At 41.0% G+C, this 18,692-nt stretch overlaps 2 protein-coding genes across 2 annotated transcripts in view; one reads left to right on the plus strand and one right to left on the minus strand.

The window, feature by feature from the left end:
• Window positions 1-2,584: 2,584 nt before the first annotated feature.
• Window positions 2,585-4,341, minus strand: cldn5a (claudin 5a). The gene has a single exon (XM_086314929.1). It carries the CDS (start codon window positions 4,093-4,095, stop codon window positions 3,445-3,447), a length of 651 nt encoding a protein of 216 aa, XP_086171055.1. The 5' UTR covers window positions 4,096-4,341; the 3' UTR covers window positions 2,585-3,444.
• A 3,123-nt stretch (window positions 4,342-7,464) lies between these two features.
• LOC147317675 (septin-2) overlaps window positions 7,465-18,692 on the plus strand; it is a 30,048-nt gene continuing 18,820 nt past the window's right edge. The window contains exons 1-9 of the mRNA XM_086314930.1: window positions 7,465-7,653; window positions 7,735-7,906; window positions 10,840-10,964; window positions 14,167-14,222; window positions 14,670-14,769; window positions 14,881-14,967; window positions 15,244-15,367; window positions 16,885-17,019; window positions 17,353-17,470. Coding sequence (XP_086171056.1) covers window positions 14,196-14,222; window positions 14,670-14,769; window positions 14,881-14,967; window positions 15,244-15,367; window positions 16,885-17,019; window positions 17,353-17,470 — 591 coding nt within the window. The 5' untranslated portion in view covers window positions 7,465-7,653; window positions 7,735-7,906; window positions 10,840-10,964; window positions 14,167-14,195. The remainder of the gene's footprint in view (window positions 7,654-7,734; window positions 7,907-10,839; window positions 10,965-14,166; window positions 14,223-14,669; window positions 14,770-14,880; window positions 14,968-15,243; window positions 15,368-16,884; window positions 17,020-17,352; window positions 17,471-18,692) is intronic.

Here is an 18,692-nt window from a genome sequence, read left to right on the forward strand (position 1 = left end):
GAAACTTGCTGTAGTCTCAGTGAAACCTTTGTTGTTTTCTTAACTGCATATTCAACCCTCAATTGTGGGCACCCTGAGTCTCTGATGATAATTTTAATCTACCATGAAGTATTTCTTATGTGTGTTACTAGAGGTCCACTGATCGCCCTCTATCCTGACTGTATGCAGCCTCTCTGCGTGGCCATATTTTGAACTTTTAAGAGGGCATATGACCTGCTAAGATTCGTAAGTCACCAGCAAAACAAGTATGCATAAGCTTCTGTAATCCAGTCACAGTTCTAAATCAGAGAGCAGAGGTGGGACCAAGTCATTGTTTTGCAAGTCTCAAGTAAGTCTCAAGTCTTTATCCTCAAGTCTCAAGTCAAGTCTCAAGTAATGTCAGGCAAGTCAGAGTCGAGTCTCAAGTCACTGGTGTAAAAGTCCGAGTCAAGTCACAAGTCTGAAACTTTGAATTTCAAGTCCTTTCGAGTCTTTAAAAAAAAACAAAACGAAAAAATAATGTTGCAGTTATGCTAAATGTAAATATTAGACCATGTAATTTTAAAATCTGTGTTTTTCTCAACACATGACAAAATAGTGAACTTAGAAAATATACACAAATTGTGAAATTGCACCTCTTTAAAATGCAGCTCAATTAAACTTAGCTCCAAGAATAATTTTCACCGACAGTTCTGAGATAAGCTGCATGTTATTCTTGGATGCGGTTGTAGGACCAGCTTTAAAATCGCATGACAAAAATATCATACACATTAAAAAAAAACTGTATCACCAACGTAGCCTGGACAACATTTGCTAGTTAGATGAAGTCAGCTATCTCATCGTAGCATATTTATATGCATATTTATAATTATACGGTTCTTGGAGTGAGTGCACACACTCATGAAGTTTAGTAACTTCAGGTCACTGCAACAAGCCCAGGTACAGTTTACCGACGGATGGGTGCAGGACCTTGAAATGCACCGTGTAGAACGAAAGACCATCGTACGTATCATAAGTTTACCAGTCTCACAAATTGTCGTCATAAATACACATTCCTTAACCGTTTATTAATAGGACCTTTGAGCTCAACGGTAATTAATTAGTAGTGGAAATAATTTCTGGTAGCGTTACAGAACTGTAGCAGTGACAACAATATTGTATGCTGTAATCACCGCGCGGATAGGAGGCGGCTGGCTTGACCGCGGCTCACAAATGACGGCTCACTTTACCGCAGTCTGTAATCGCACTGGGCAATTAGTGATACAAAAAACCTGTTTTATCCTGTGAATAAAAGTATATGTTTTTGTCAATGTACCATAATAACAGAAGCGAAACGCAATATTGTGTCAGGACAATTCACTATTTATGCACAATAAACAAAGGAGCATAGCGCGACAATTTCTGTTCAGTGCCAGACTTGCTTGTAACCTATATCACTAATTATGTTATGAAAATGACGTATTAACTACTAAAAAACACTGACCTTCGTGTAAATGCTTGGAGCAGACTAACCTGTGAGCTGGAGTGTTCTGGGACGTTATATTTGGTCTTTGAATGGCTGCAATCCAGGCCATCCGTTGCGTCTTTGTTACTTCGGAAACATGGCTTGAACAATTTCTCTTCAACGACATAATCCGATAACAACCGATCTCTTTACCCGTCGGCTTCCCGTGGCTGTCATGCGACCGGCTATTGCAGTTAATAATACAACGGCTTCTTGACATTTTTGTGTTTCTTTTTATTGCTGTATAACTGATTTTAATTGAAAGCCTGCGTGCGCTAGTACCGCTTGCCACGAGTTCCCAGAATCCTTTGCGGTTCTACCCGTGAATGACCTCACATTTTCAATCTCTATATAATATGCATGTTAAATTTTATATTTGGGGTAAAATATCAAGTCTTTTCAAGTAAACCGGTTCAAGTCCAATTCAAGTCCCAAGTCATTGGTGTAAAAGTCCAAGTCAAGTCACAAGTCTTAGAACATTTTTTCAAGTCAAGTCTAAAGTCATAAAATTAATGACTCGAGTCTGACTCGAGTCCAAGTCATGTGACTCGAGTCCACACCTCTGTCAGAGAGCTGTTATTGGAATATCTTGTGTATTTTTCCACTGTTTAAATAGGACTGTAACTTCATTACCTTAATATACCAAAGTAATCCCCAGTGTTTTGAGTAAATTCCTCGCCTGTGAAGTAAGTAAACTAATTGCTCTATACCAATTTGTCATGGAGCCCGCCTATCTTAGCACCTTGGTGGAAGAAGATGTGAAGACTTATGAATGAATGGAGTGACTTGCAGGACAACGATTGCAGCAGCTTCTCCACAGCTTTAATTTGAACGTCTTTCACTGACTGCGGATGAGGAGGGGAGGTGGTCTGAAGGGGGGTGGGGGTATTGTGAGTTGAACAGCAGAGCCCCACTCTGGCTGAATGGGTATTGTCATCTGGATTTCTATGGCTAACCAAAATACTTTCTCCCGCCGTGGGGGTTGGTTTATGGATTCATGATGGGAACGGCAAGTCTTACACACAGCTATGGAGGGCACTCCTGCCCCTGCAGACCATCATAACTCAGACTTTAGCACTAAAAAAACACTTCAAATGAGGATTATATACAATATATTCAGTTTAATCTTAATAAAATGAAACAGTATTGCATCTTCAGATACATGAATATGGAATCATTACATCAAACATCAATAACAGAAAACAAAGTTTATTTCTGGAAATTGTGAAAAAACAAAAGACTTCCTGCAATGAAGGGAAAAGTTGCAGGTTCTCGAGACTGTAGCCTACACTGTATCTGTTGCACATTTTCATGTCACATATAGGCCAAATCTCCAGAATCTACAGGTCCAAAATAAGAGCAAGCCTCAAAGCCACCCCACTCCTATTAACTTCTGAGCAAAACAAAAGCTTATCTGAGATTTATGAGGGCTTTGACACAACATTTTACTTTGACATTGTTGTCAATTGTCCCCCTAAAGGAAACTGGTCTTTGAACGCGTGGGAGTGCAAACATTCTCAGTTACTGTACAAGGTTGTGCTGACAATGCACATCAAGGCAAAAGAACAGCCTATATTTTTCGGTGGCTAGAGTTCCTCAATAAAAGAAAAAACAACAACAACATGTAGTTACAGCAGTAAACAATTCAAAATACTAATAATTTCGAGAATTTACAAAGCTGGTACCTAAGAAAGATACTCTTTTTTTTATATACGTCGTGAGCTACCTCCTGTAGTTGATAGTCTTTGTTTAATCTCCTGTAGACAGACACATAAAGGACGTGGTCCGAGCGTATTGAAGGGCCAGTGTAAAAACAATAGAGGTGGTTCCACTGATTTTCAAAGTTCAAATTTATGAAAAAAACAAACAAACTGCTGGTGCAAAGATAAAGTCCGTAAAAAACAGTTTTTTTCAAAAGCGGCAGGTTCACTATTAGGCGTCACCTCCTGGGAGCCACATAGCTACACATAATTCCTCTTGTCATAGTCCCCGTTCTGCGTGGCGGCTCTTTTGGTCTGTGCGTATTTTACTGAATATCCCGAGTTCCCGCTGGAAGGACAGGAGCAGCACAGCAGCGCTCCTCCGATCAGCAGCAGCGCTGTGGCCGCCCAGCCGATGTAGAGCGCAGCGCCGATCTCCCTCTTCTTGGATGCAGGCACCTGCGGGTTGTAAAAGTCCGATATAATGTTGTTTGCCATCCAGCAAAGGGGCACGAGTACAAACAGGCCACTGAGGATGTAGATCACCCCACCGGCGTTCACCACCCGAGCTTTGATGTACTCAGTGCGGATACAGTTGGTGCACTGTGCCCCCGCAATCACAACCATGAGACCCAGCACTCCCATCACGGAGGAGATTATGGTGAGCGCTCTGGCCGCCTGCAGGTCGTGGGAGAGAGCGAGGACGGAGTCGTGCACCTTGCACTGCATCTGCCCCGTGCTCTGCACCACACACGACATCCACAAGCCGTCCCAGAGCGTTTGAGCCACCACGATGTTGGCTTCGATGAAAGCCGTCACCTTCCACATAGGTAACCCGCACGCAACCATCACCAGGAGCGAGCCAATTACGCACATGGAAAGTCCCAAAATCTCCAGTCCGGCCGACACCATTTTCTCTCTTGTTATGTTCAGTCAGGTCCGCGTGAAGGTGCTTAAACTCTCCGCTTGTTTTTCTCCTTGAAAGCAAAGTGCTGTTTTTGCTTTTGTCTTCTTCCTTCTCAACTCGATACAGGAGGGTGAGTCGTTAGTCTCGCATCACTCGTTACGTTTACGCAGAGATGTAAGGCAGCAGCTCCCAGTCTCTTTGTTAGCGAGGGGATGTGAAAACAACTGGAATCACAGTCGCACCGGACCACGAATATCTGTGAGGTGGGGTGTGTGGACTCGGAGAGAAACTTTCCTCCAATCCGCTGCGTCCGCATCCTCAAGGGACCAATGAAAGCGCAGGGAAGTTGACCGACTGAATAAAGCGGTCCAGAGCGCATTGTGCGTTTGAACAGTTATTTACAATGAATAGAGGGGGCGGGAGAGGGGTGAAGAGATTTTATGGCAGACCTCTGTGTGCGCGTTAACGTTGTGGAACAGCTGAAGTGCAGTGGTGTGATGTATCACGGCACTTGCTATTGATTCTTCAGACATGGAGGATAATGCAACTTGTCTGTTGGGTATAATTATCATTTCACACCTATTCTCATAGGAATATTATATTTGTCTAACCCATTAGTCAGAAAAGAAGTACAAATCTGACTTTTAAATATGTCCACTTATCTTTGAAGTACAAGTACAACAAGAGTTTTTTTTAATGCTTTTCTTTATTGCTGTTGCTTTTTCTTAATTTCACCTTCATCTTCAGTCAATCGTTTGCAGTCAACTTGCACTTTTAAATAGATTATTTTAAGTTCATAAACTATCTACAGCTAATTTTATACGTTTAGTGTTTGGACTGGAGGGTTTGCGCCCAATGACTGCAATGAGTTGACTTTTCCTATCAAGTGCCCTTGGTGGTGCAGGCAGATTTCAAATTCTAAAAACCTCACAGGATTCATACAGTCCTACCAGCACAAAGTGGAATTTTACTCCAGGATATGTTCAGTGTAGCAGGCTTGATTTGAACTTGGGAGAACTTTTAATCTGCTTAAGGTGGTACTACCAAAATATAACTCTCAGTGAAAGAATTGTCTTGGCTGAGGGATTTTAAATAACAAATACAACAAGTAGAGAAGTACTTTATTTTTTTTAAAAGGCCAAATGAATACAAATCAAAATCATTAGTAAATGTGTTACAACACTGTAGGTAGGCCCAGGGACCCACTGGATGACTTCTGAAAATATGAAGAGTGACGTCAATTTAGGATTTTTATTTTTCATTTTATTTTCACAAGTTTTATAGCTTTTCTTCCTGATAAAGAACTCCCTCATAGCCATTCATACAAGACCAAAGTAATTAAGTAATAGATAAACAATTAACTCACCCCCATTCTCTGCGACCTGCTGGAGCAGGGGGGCTAGGACTAGGAGGAGGAGTTGGCCGTCCGACTGCGGTCTAGAGTGTGGAGCCTTCCTGCTGCTGCGGAGTCGGGGCGGTCTGCCTCCCCCCACCGCAGGGAAAAGGGAAACACCACCTGGGTCTGGGTGCAGTTCCCCCCTCCAGGGGCGGGGGCACCTAGACCCGGTTTGTAGAGTACGCTTGGGGAGTGTGATCGTGTGTACAACGTCTCTTTATGTCTGTCTCCACGTTGGTTGAGTGTGGAGTAAGTGCATATGAGAGCATGAGGGTGGGAATGGATGTTTGTATCTGTGTGTGCCTGTATGTCTGTGTCTATATGTCAGGTTGGGTGTCAGGCGTCACCTCTCTGGGGACATCTCAGGCCCTCCAAGGTTTGGAGGCCTATCTCCCCCTACCACCACTTCCCCTGCCAGTGGCGGACCCCCTCAGACATCGGTGCGTTGGTGGTTCTTTGTGTCCGGGGATGGGCGTCCAGGTACACACCGGCTCACTCCTTGGCGGCCGCTTATCGGGGCCTGGAGCCTGGGGCTCGCTCGGGCCACTTCGGAGGTGGGGTGCCCCCGGCCTCTCGGCCTGGGGCTCGGTCACTCAGGCGCAGCTGGCTGCCGGCGGAGCTCACGGGCGCGTCACTGCAACTCCCCCTGGCTTCTGCTCCGCGGCTGCTGAGTGAGCCCTCATCTAGGACTCTCCTCAGCTCTTTCCGGGACAGTGGCGCAGCTGCCCCTCTGTTGGTCTTCCTTGGTCTCTTGTGTTCTGGGGGCCTCTGGATGTCTGGAGTTTGATCTCATCCACACCTGCTTCATGCCCTGGAGGACGGGGCTGTGGCCCCCCCCCTCACACCCTCTAGCAGATTATTACATGAAGGAACCTTTTAAAAAACAAAAAACAAGCGCGTCCATGCTCACAGGTGTACACACGGGTGATCACACCCACAAACTACACCCTTTTTGGCTCCTACCTCAAAGCACACTGTGTTCTGTTGATCTTATGTGCTGCACAATAATGTTTAACATTTAGTATTTACTGTCATATTCCCATATATCTTTGTGATGTTGTTTATTCTATTACTCTTGTTCTCTTCTGCTTGCTTTCTTTTTTCTTTCTCAGCAGGTGATCCAGGTGATTGATATATGCATTTTTTTTCTCTGCCCGTTCTGTTGGTTTTTGTCTTTTGCCCTTCTCCCCCGTCCCTCTTCTCAGCTGTTTCTCTTTCCCTCTTTCTTTCTCCCCTTCTTTCCCCCAGTCAAGTCTGTCCCGTATTCAGTAAGTGAAAATAAAATAAACAATAAAAGGTGAATCAAATGGACCATTACGGCAAGGCTGGGATGGTCAGTTTGGTAAAGTAAATCCGCTGGGCATCTTTCTTTGCCTTTAGACAACAATTCTGATGGCAAAAGAGCCAAACGGGACAGGCCAAAAAAAAAAAAAAAAAAAAAAAAAAAAAAAAAGAAGATAAACAATTAACTGAAAGAAAAGTTCTTGTTCTTTCACTTAGAATCGAATTATGTGGCCCACGATGTAAAATGAGTGTGACATCCCTGATATAGACAATAGCCTACTTTCTTATGCAAAAACCATCACAAACATAGCAAAAACCATACTTCTTTATCTTTTAATGTCAGTTTTTTGCACTGCACTGTGCACTTCATTTTAATGATTTTTAATGCCATTTAATATTTGCTGTGCTTTTCCCCCTACATTTTCTAAGTCATATTTACATCTATTTTCCTGTTTTACTTTATTGTATAATAAAGTAAAATTAAAAATTAAAAATGTCAATTTAATTCCAAATTTAAATGCTAAAAAAAATTATCTATTTGAATAGATTCTTATTTTTGCTTTATTGTATTTAATTTACTTTTATTTCAAATTCGTTTTGTTTGTTTTTTTACTTTATTGAGATATTTCTTTTCTCGTATTGAATTTAATTTTTTGAGTTCTACTTATTTTGTTAGCCTGTAACTTTGTTTAGCTTTTTTTTTGTTTAACAGAATTTACCCACTTTGAGATAAATTAAGCGATTCTCTCATCGTTAACATAAGATTACATAATTCGGCGGATTCTTGGGAAACATTATAACATTTTTAATAAGATAGTCACAACTTCTATCGCAGAGTTGTATATTTAACGGTTTCCACGGCAGAAAGAAAAACCGTTACAAGGTAAAGTACCAAAGAAACTGTTCCGCTGAAGTAACCATATTGGTTCTGCCTAATGATACATTCCTACTTACGCCTTTCTAGCAATTGAGCCGAAATGGCGTCAGTGGCGCTGTACGGTAGCCGTGGGTAACGAAAAGACACTGGGACGAGGGCGGACTCAGGGAAGCGGTTTCCGGGTCTCCCTTCCTGGGCTGGGACAGCAGAGAGAGACGAAACGCTCCGGTGGATTAATAGCATTCAAAGGTACGGACAGGTAAGGTACTGCTCGGTTGTTTGCGGTTATTATGATATATAGATTTTTAACTTTAAACAATGTAGCGACTAGTCGATGGAACCCTAAGGGAGACAAACCGGACAATCAGTTTGAAGACTAGCTGGCAATATGACACCAGCCGCGGTAGCAACTGTTGAATGCTAAAGTTTGACATGTAACACAGTTTCATCGCTTTTGTAGACCCAACGTTGGTTTATCGAGCAAGTTTTTAAAGAGGAAAATATTTAAGGAACTACTGTGTTTACTTAAGCTGGGTACAGGCAAATTGCAAAGTCATTGTCCCAGTAGCAGATATTTGGAAAACTGTGAGTGTCTGACAGACTGGGTGTGGTGGACATCTGACTGTTACAGACACTGAGGCCTTCACACACGTTTCAGACTCCCCCTGGCCAGTGACTAAAGCATTATATTAAATTCTCCTTCATTATTTGACACAACTGTCCAAATAAACACTTCCCCTTCTTCATGTTTTGAAAAACAGCTGCGCTACTCACTGCTTTGAGCTCATTTATTGCCCCATGGCCCAACTACTGGGAAGCTTGCTACACTTCACCAGGCTTAATCAATTCATAAATCAGAACCATTAAAGAACTTTGCTCCAGATTCCTCTTGTGTACCCTTCCTGACCTCTGCACTTGCTTTCTAACATGCGATTATTCCATGACCTTTGGTTATAAAGCACATTTCCACAAAAGTAAATTTTGCCTCCAGACATCTTTAACAATAACAGAGGGAAACGATAACACATTCTCATTATGTGTCTGTCTAAGATGTGGCTGAGGGCCACTATTGAAGAATTGTCATCCATCTTTGTTGTGTTTTGGACTGGGTGAAAACATGCATATTTCACTTCCTTTCTTGTTAAGTGGTGAGCACTATGGCAGACTCTGCAAGCTGTAATCTCAAGGCGGCAGCTGCCCCTTACTACAGAAAACAAGTAGGTTTTATGGCCAGCTGAACAGAGATCAATTTGATATTAAAAGAACAACATCTTCCCGTAATGAAAGACGCCCCATGGCTCAAATCAAGCACCTTCACCTTTCTCTGACCTTTCCCCTTCCTCCGACTTTATCTCACTAACACAGTCCAACAGGGATCACGTTTGTTTGAAACTACACAGGGATGTTTCCGATCATTTTGTGCTGTGGTGTGAATGGAAAGGCAAAGCTTCATTCACACCAGCAGAGCCAAATGGACTGTGGGTACTGCTGATGTGAAATATAGGATACTTTTCAATTAAGCTGGACTTGTGTCAAAATGTGATTTTTGTTTTTACATAATGTGAATTTTTTTGCAATAATGTCTTTTTGAAATGTCCTAAAAAAGATCCATTTGAATAGTAAAACAGAACAAAAAAAAAAACAGGAGAACAGAAGAGATTCTTTATTTTGTGTTGCTGAAACCCAGAATAAACGTTGTTTCTTCAGTTTGTTTTATATGTACAGCTAGTTAGAAACTTGCCTTGAATACACAGCATGACTTTACACCACCAGTTGTATGAAATAGATGCAAACCTTTTGAGTGTGAAAAATTAAGCCTTAAACCTGCAGCATTTCTAAATGTCAGCAGGCCTGTTAGTTTCCCTTGATTGTAGTTGGCTGTCAAAAAGACTTCCGATAAACATCCGTCCTGCAGTAGTCTATGGGGAAATGGGCCTAAGTAAACACAGAGAGAATTTTAATTTTGATGATTTTAAGTGTCAGAAAGGAGGATTAGCCTTGCAATTTTCAAGCTATTAGCCAATTAACTTCCAGTTTCAAAACATCAAAGCTTCCTAACAGGACTTCGTGACTTTATGTTGGTGGCATTACAGGAGTTGCATCCATCTTTCATACCACAGGTGTCGAACTCCAGGCCTCGAGGGCCGGTGTCCTGCAGGTTTTAGATGTGTCCTTGATTTAACACAGCTGATTTAAATCGCTAAATTACCTCCAGTTCAGGCCTGGTAATGAACCAATCATTTGATTCAGGTGTGTTGACCCAGGGTGAGCTCTAAAACCTGCAGGACACCGGCCCCCAAGGCCTGTGGCTGTAATTATACTCCGCTGCAGATGAAAAATTACAACAGTTCTAAATGAACCCAAACATCTTTTTCTACATGATGTTTTTATGCATATGATGTATAGAGACAGATCTTTGATTGGCTAATATTGGCTGAGTATATTGTAAGACAACTATAGAGAAGATTAGTGCTTTCTAATGCTGGAGAAAGTAGTTTTGCAGTGTGATGTTTTTGAAATAAATTTTAAAAATGAATGCACTTTACAATCAGTCAGTGTGGAATTTGTGTTGTGATTTGATAAAAGGCTTTCTACAAATATTATTATGGAGGTTTAATGGGAGGAAATGAGCATGGAAATGAACAGGTTATATTACCTGCACCTTTAACTGTGCACCAGTGTACAGCAGCGGTGAGTATTATAAAGATAATATTTTGTTACTGAATGGCTCCCACTTGTTTTCAGTAATTTCCTATGTTGTCCTCATTGTCATAAATCATCCTAAGCTTTAAACTCTGTGTGTGTTATGAACAGTCCTGGTGGTTTGCCTGTGGTCGAAAGGCTTTCTTATTCCGCCAATTGTGGCTTTTTTTCCTCTGTGGGCTCATATTTTTAAGTGTTTCCAAAACCACAGCTTAAAAGCCTGTGTCATGTCTTTATTACACCACTTTGGCCCACCATTCCTACCTTCAGACCCCCAAGGGCTGCTTAATTACAGTCAAGCCCCCTTCTCTGTGTGTTGTATTGTCTACGTGTGGAGGTCTTTTGCCAAACATCACTTTATTATGCTCAGCTGCTCCGAGGTTCCTGTTGCTTTGATCAGTTGCCAGTAATTTACCATTTTTGTACTTATGCCACTGACTTCATAAAGTCTCCACATTGTTAAATCATTGTTTCATCTTTTTCAATAAGTTCAGAGAGGCCTTAATCCAAGAAGAGCGAGTCTGCAGACCTTTGACACTGCCTGTCAGGGAAGGTGAATAGTTCTTCTAGCATTGCTGGTCCTTCGTGGCTTCACTCCAGCCAATAAATCAACTGTAAGTGCATTACATGCCAACAACTTTGGCTTTCTAAGGTGGCATTTTTCCCTTTTGGCCCTAACTGTTTAATCTCCCCCATGTCTGGCCCACTGATGCCAGTGTGTATGTGTATGTAAGCAGCTCAGCAGCCTGGCCGATTAAATGGCCATTATTAAGAGCGTATTATTGAAGTGTGCCTCCTGCCTGTCTGTCCTGTAGTGTTGTCTTTGAGAGATTACAACTGAGATATTGGACCAGTTTAATTAATCTGCTGCTGGTCTAATGCTGGTTCCCACAGAGCCTGAAGAAGAATAACACTTAGAGTGTGTGTATGTGTGCAACACAACTGAATGCACTTGTGTGGGCTGCTGCTTTAACTCAGATACTCATTAACTGTAAAAACACATTATTAACTGCCTTTGTTGTGTTTTTAGGCCTGAAACAAATGATTTTGTAGGTCATGAGTTGTGACCATAGAGTGTAACCATGGTGTCACCCACCCGGTGTTTAGTGTGTGTAGTGTCTATTGGGATTTGCTCAACCTTCCTCAAACTGTGGGTGATGTGTACATACTCCAAACATGGCAGCACTGTGCCAGCAATATTTATGTTTCCACAATGTGCTGGCTGGCCTGTCATGCAGTTTCCGAGACTAAAACCTTAGTAAAAGTGGTTAGCTCTCAGTAGCCTCCTTAGGGGAAAAAAAGGGCGCTGATATTCTAACACTACCAGTTTTGGTCAGAAAGCTGCATTCACTGACTTTGATGCTTTGCGCCACTATGAGGGTAACGTTTCTGAATTCTTGAATATATTGCTACTCTTTCAGGATGTATGGCTGCTGATTGGCTGTCTATTAAATTTTCCTGTCCTCCTAATGTATTCAAATTTCTGAAACATTTTTAATTTTTAACAGTACTTGCAAAAATAACAAGAAGCAGGTGGTTTTCTGTTTCCAAATTCTTCACTCTGTATTTAGTGGTGACTTGAGCAAAATTCTGTCATGGATTTGATTATTATAACCACTTATTTAATTTTGTATTTATTCATCCGGTGCAGCCAGAGTAGCTCTGATCCACCAGGGCTTGGCCAATGGGAGATTTTGGTTTGCCCTCTGTGTCTGAAAGAGTAGATCCTTGGGAACTCAAAAGTGTAGGTTGGAATCTTTGAATCTTTAGCTTGTTCCAGTCATCCTTTCTCATTCCAAAGCATTACGTGATGCCATTATATTAGAGGGTGTATTCATCTCACCATTGTGTGAGTACACATGGTGTCTTTTAATGTTGGTGCCTTGAGTCATTAGTCATGTTTTTATTAGTGTCCTAATTGAGACCCACAAAGTCTGTGTAAAGATGTTGGAGGGTCAGCGGCAGCATAAGTCTTTGGTTTATCATCTCATTCTGTGCTTTAACAGAATTACCTTTCTTTATGGCTCAGAAATTAAACTAACAGAAACTAGGCTGCATAGATGGGTTGGATTGGTATCTGGGAACTGGAGGCTGGATTCAGGTTTCTGGTTCTTTATAGTGTAATTCAAGCAATTTCAGAGCAGTGGTATGACAGCAGGGAGGAGGCTGTTGTCATCAGGGAGTGCTATTGTTGAGTGCTTGGTTGGCGACAATGTTTATGTAGATGGCACTCATCCAGTTAACATCCACATGAATCCAGGGACTCAAGGTTTCCACGGAGATTGCTTTAAAGTTGATGAATTTAAAGACAAGGCCTCATATGGTCTCTGATCACTTGGATTGCCCCTTTACCTTAATTCAGCACTGCTCCATTCTAAATGGGTTGAGTCTCCCCCCTTACTGTCCTGCATGCGGTTGGTCTTAAAATGTCTTCAGGGTTCAGGCACGTGTTTCCCCTTCTCTGTAAGCCCAGCTGCCCTATATAGGAAAGGCTTCAGGAACGAAAGGGATAAACAGCCATTGTTCTCCTTGTGTGCTTGGTGAAACCACCCTGTCAGCAGGACAGATCGCTGCCCACTTTGATCTAGATACAGACCACTCCCAACTACCATCTAATACATTTAACAGCGTGAAATGGTTCCCCAGGTGACCACAAATGTGTTTGTCAAATGCCACGGTCAAATCAGGTTCCCATGCCATGTCTTTCCACCGGCAAAGATTACATAACCAGAGTGCATCTCCGTTTGGCAACACACAGGAGCCTGCCTCTTTCTAATGCTTATCACACTCCACCTGTCAACTCCCAGTGTGTTGGTGATAAAATGGAGCCTGTTCTTCCTGCTCATTCATTATGTAGCGAATTTATCAAATGAGGCTGTTGCTCTGTCGTCTGCTCAGGGTCATAGGGAGAGCCAGGAGCAATGAGCAGGCAATACTGTAACAGCTTAATGAGAGTCTGGGAAGTTACTTGTGCAGATTTGATAACGTCTGCAGTGAGAGTGATAGTGTTAACAATGGTGTGGCCATCGGCATCTGAACTTGGACTACATGTTTTGGTCTTTTTGCAAAGATATAAGGTATAAATGTAGCATTTTTCTAATTGTATAAAAAGAAATAGTCAAATATCAAAGTTTTTGCTGTTGCTACAGGTTTTTTTGCCACCTTTCTTTGTAGCTCTCTGAGGTTATTAGGATCCCACAAATCAATGTGACAGCACAGCTCTAAAACCTTGAAAACATCAATTAATTATTCTATTCAAAAAGTTGTTTCAGTTGCTTTCCACAAAATAATGTTTTTAAATTTATATCAGTATTTTAAACTAAATGATTACATTCATGATTTGGTTGATTTAATTGTTTGTTTGTTTTTTTACATTTTGTTTTTCATAAGAAAATTGAAGCAGACTCAAGTCAAATGGGTGTTTTTTTTCAGCTGTGCAGCATAAATCCAGTATAAATATGTCACTTATTTTATGGTGGTTTAACAGATATCAGTGTTTTTTCAGGCTTAAACTTGAACAACTGATTTAACCATAAGGGTGTAACCGTGTAAGTCACAACAGCAATAAAATTTTAAAACATAAGGAAAAACAAAGGCCTCGTTGAGCTTATAGGCTACACAAAATGTTATTATTAATTTGCTGGATACAACTTTTACAGAGTGAAAAGTTGTGTGTGTGTGTGTGTGTGTGTGTGTGTGTACATATATGTATTGTTCAACTGAATAGATATTTATGATGCATAAAAGTTATCTGAATCATTACAATGGGTCGCAGCAGGACATGTCATTTACCACTCTTTTTTCCCTCTCCTACAGGCTTGACAGACATCACATAAACAGTAGCGATGTCTCAGTCTGGAGAGAAAGGAAAGGTGAGTAAATGTCAGAAATTTCCTCACATCACAGTTTAGATTAAACTATGCAGATTTTTGGTGGGTGGTTTTCTAATAAGGATCTGGTGATTAAGGGCCATGGTACTTGTAATCTCTAACACACACGCCTTCACAAGCATCCACAGAGGATATCCTGTTTAAATGCAACTGTTTCATGGCTTGGCTTTATTGTGTGTTTAAAGTTTCTCAGTGATATGTATCATCATCAATCTCTCTCTTATACACTTCAACTGTACACCTAGACTTCATAAAATGATGAGGCAGGAGTTTAGAGGATTTATCAGATGAAAGAAATAAGCAGAAAAATGTCATGTAACATAGTTATACTATGCTATCACCTAAATGCAAAACATCACATATACTTCTGACTAGTTTGCAGCTTATTTTTTGTAGTTTCTGATCCTATTTGTTTTTCTTGTGCTACAGTTTCCAGATGCTGCAGGTTATGTAGGGTTTGCTAACCTGCCTAACCAAGTGCACCGGAAATCAGTGAAAAAAGGGTTTGAATTTACCCTCATGGTTGTAGGTGAGTGGTTGAGTGCTCAAGTTTCAAAGTGGGCATACCAGAAAAGGTTTGAAGTACTCCATATGTTTTCTCTTGAAAGTACAGATTTATAGTTTAGTCTCTATTTTTCAGGGGAGTCTGGTTTGGGCAAATCCACATTGATAAACAGCCTGTTTCTCACTGATCTCTACCCTGAACGTTACATCCCTGGTGCTGCAGGTATGTACACACACACACACACACACTTTAATATTAAAAAAGGCCTACTGCAATGTCTCCAGCAAAGTGTTATTTCAAGTGGAATGCTGAGAATGCTGCAGTCTCAAAATGTGACCCTGCCCTACTTATGACTTGACTTAGATTAGGACTTGGGCTCTAGCTTGAAAACAATTATCCAGGCCCTCACAGTTCAGAAAACACATATCACTCTTATATGGCAAAACCGGCGGTTTGGGCCAAATCTGGTGTAATTTTTCTTATGATTTGTTTTAACAGAGAAGATTGAGCGGACAGTGCAGATTGAGGCATCAACAGTGGAGATCGAAGAAAGGGGAGTGAAGCTTCGTCTCACTGTAGTTGACACTCCTGGATACGGCGATGCCATCAACAGCCAGGACTGGTGTGTTTTTGTTATGTTGTTTTTGTTGTTGTGGGGGAGTTAGAACAACTAGAGACGTGTGCAGCGTGATCTCCTATCCTCCCCACCTGTCCCCGATGCACCTTTTTTTCCAAGTTTTGTCTCAGGCTCCTTATTTCTTACCTCTCCTCCCCCTGCATTCTCCGTGTCTCCTATTATGTGTGTATGCGTCTGTAATGTGTCGGTATGTGTGCTTACTTGTGGGGCGTCCTACTGTCAACGTGGGCTCTCTGTCCAGGATACGTTTCCTGTTAATTGTGCTGGCATAGCTGTATTTCTACATTCTTGGGTCCTCTTCATAACAACTCCACACTTAATAAAAGGAAACGTATCTTCACTTACCTTTCATTTCTTTCTACAAGATTTGTGTGCCACTTTTTTAGCATTTAGATTATGAATATTAAATGGTAGGTAAATGAAACCAAATTTTAAGAGCTATTTAGAAATTAAAGACGAAGAGTAAATTTCAGACAACAGTTTAGACCAGCCGTCCCCTACCTTTTTTGCGCCACGGACTGGTTCATGTCCGACAGTATTTTCATGGACCGGCCTTTAAGGTGTCGCGGATAAATACAACAAAATAAAACCAGTACTGGTACCAAAAAAAAGGAAGATTTATTCATAACACATGGGAAAAGACCCAGGGAAACAGAGTTAACGATAAAAATGATAAAAAATAACGATAAAAAACAATCAAAACCCTGAAAACCATAACTTTCACAACTCTCACATCCCGGTACCAAACGACTCATGGACCGGTGCCGGTCTACTGAACTGAGAAGGTAAAGAGGTAAAAGTTAAAACTGATGGAATAGTATGATTAAACATTAACGTTATGTATGTTTGGTTGTTTTGTTTAACACTGATAGAAATAGGAATGATGTTCATTCTACAAGTTGATTTTCATATTTGACTGTTTGGCTAGAAGATATAAAACTGCACCCATCAGCTACATTTTTTATCTTATGAGTCAGAAACAGATGGTGTGAAAATGGCTGCTTTCCTTTTTTTTAAAAAAAGTAACACTGCTGTTGTTAGGGAGGTTGAGATGGTGTGCCAATTACAGCAACAAAACCTTTCATTTTAAGTTGATTCCATTGAATTTCCAGCTCTTACAGGGACATAAACCCCTTCAACTGGAAATGACCTATTCATTCAGTCATAAACCGGGAGGATTTATAATATCAGTGATCTATTACCTGACATGTAAAACTACACTCTAAAGGGTTTTTGTGGGAGTTAAAGCAGGTTTCTGAAGATCTATATCATCCTGTGTGTTCAATTCAGTGGAAGTATGTCCTGGCCTTATTCTGAGAAACTATTTCTTCACTTTGACCCTTCTAACCTAATGACAGGTGTTTTACAGCTCTAACCTGCTCTTTGTGTATGAGAAAATCTAACTTGGAGTGAAAATAAGTTGTGTATTAAAACTAACAAATTCCTTACTGGTGCAGATAAATGTTTTTTGGGGGGATGGGATGTTCTGTATTTGATTTCAGTTTTAAGACCATCATCCAGTATATCGACAATCAATTTGAACGATACCTCCATGATGAGAGTGGGCTGAATCGAAGACACATAGTGGACAACAGAGTGCATTGCTGCTTCTACTTCATTTCTCCGTTTGGACATGGGTAAGTAAGCACAGACACAACACTAAAGACACCAGAAATGAGCTGACTTGTACTTAACACACTACTTTTAATCATGTTTGGTGGTTCTAAAACAGAACTTCCTTAATTTGGGTATTTCAAAACTACACAACTCTTGCTGTTTATGACATCTTTAGCATTAGCGTTTTTGATTAACTTGAATTCCTTTCACACATTTCAGTTCTGCTTTGTTTCTCAGTACTGTCATATGCTGTGAAAGGCAGTTATTCCTTGTCCAATTTTATCATTTTTGTCATTTCAAAACAGTTTTTCACTGTGTCCTAATTTCCCTCTTTGTTTTTCCTTCTTTCCCAGTCTAAAACCACTGGATGTGGAGTTTATGAAGGCCATCCACAGCAAAGTCAATATAGTCCCAGTCATTGCCAAGGCTGACACACTGACTCTGAAGGAGAGGGATCGCCTGAAGAGGAGGGTGGGTTTGATTTTACACCCACAGACACATAATTTCAATCCTAAGATGTCTGTTTTCTGGTGTATACACCACATGTAATCATCTTTATTCAAATACTACCACAAAGCCCAAATGCCACTTACTAAAGACACTGTTAATCCAATTAGCAGATATATGTGTACGCCATTAGAAAGTGGCTTATAATCATAGAATGGAACAAAACAGTATTATATAGCTTATCTGTCTATAATGGCAGCTTAGCATGTCACACCTCTTTGCGTTCGTGTGAGAAAGCACTCGTGCACTTCTCCCTGTGATTGCGCTGATGAACGGCTTTAAGTTTTTGCGTTTCTGATGAAATCACCAGTTTCAACGTAAAGGGAGGGACAAACCAAGAAAGGAAACAGTAGAAGGGGTGGACTGAGGAAAGTTTGTTGTATATAATTTAGATGAAGCACATTTCATCCAGTTTCAACATGTCCCACATACTTCCTCTTGGACCTGACCCAAGTGTCTGCCTGCCTGCCTGCACGCTTCTCAGCTTCCTGCTGTCCACAGGGGAAGGACATTGTAGTACCGCTCATCACACACACTTCACAGCAGTGTGTTCAGCTGATAACGTCTTGCTTCAGATGATTTAGGAGGATTTTCCTCGTCTTTCCTTGTCTTATTTCCTTTTTTATATCTATGAGACAACTTGAGTATTCCTTATTTCTGTGCTTTTTGTCTCAATTCAGAGAAAATTGGAACTAGTTGGTTGATAATGTCATTTTCTGTTTTTATATAATTAATTGATTTTAATGTAAAGATGTTGCCTCAGACTGAGAAGTTACATCAGAAATTATTTTTGAACTTTAGCACTTTTTGTATTTGAAATGATTAAGTGAGAAAAAGACCCACTCTTTGCAGCCTGGTAAAAAAGCATATTGTGCCTCAGTTGCTAATAACTTTTTTCTGTCAGCCCTCTTTAATTGAAAGTCAGCCTGTCTCCTCACCTTCCCCGGATGCCCAGACCTCCCACCTGCTTCTCATTCAGGTCTCGGAGCCGGTGGTCTGGCAGGCGTCAGGCTGATCGGCTGACCGGAGTCCAGCTCTGCTTTGTTCTCCCAAACAGCCAATCTGTTTTGTTAGAATCCTGGGCTGTTAAATTTCTTGAAGTCACCGATGCAGTATCTTAGCAAATTGCAGGTTACAGTTGGTCATTCAGGATATTTCTTCTTGTACTCACTGAGACAGCAGGATT

Source organism: Aulonocara sp. 'chitande type north' Nkhata Bay, linkage group LG12 (genome assembly GCF_057382095.1).
Source record: "Aulonocara sp. 'chitande type north' Nkhata Bay isolate Kocher_YH1m ecotype deep benthic linkage group LG12, A_spYH_male_GT1.1, whole genome shotgun sequence".
Classification (NCBI taxonomy): domain Eukaryota; kingdom Metazoa; phylum Chordata; class Actinopteri; order Cichliformes; family Cichlidae; genus Aulonocara; species Aulonocara sp. 'chitande type north' Nkhata Bay.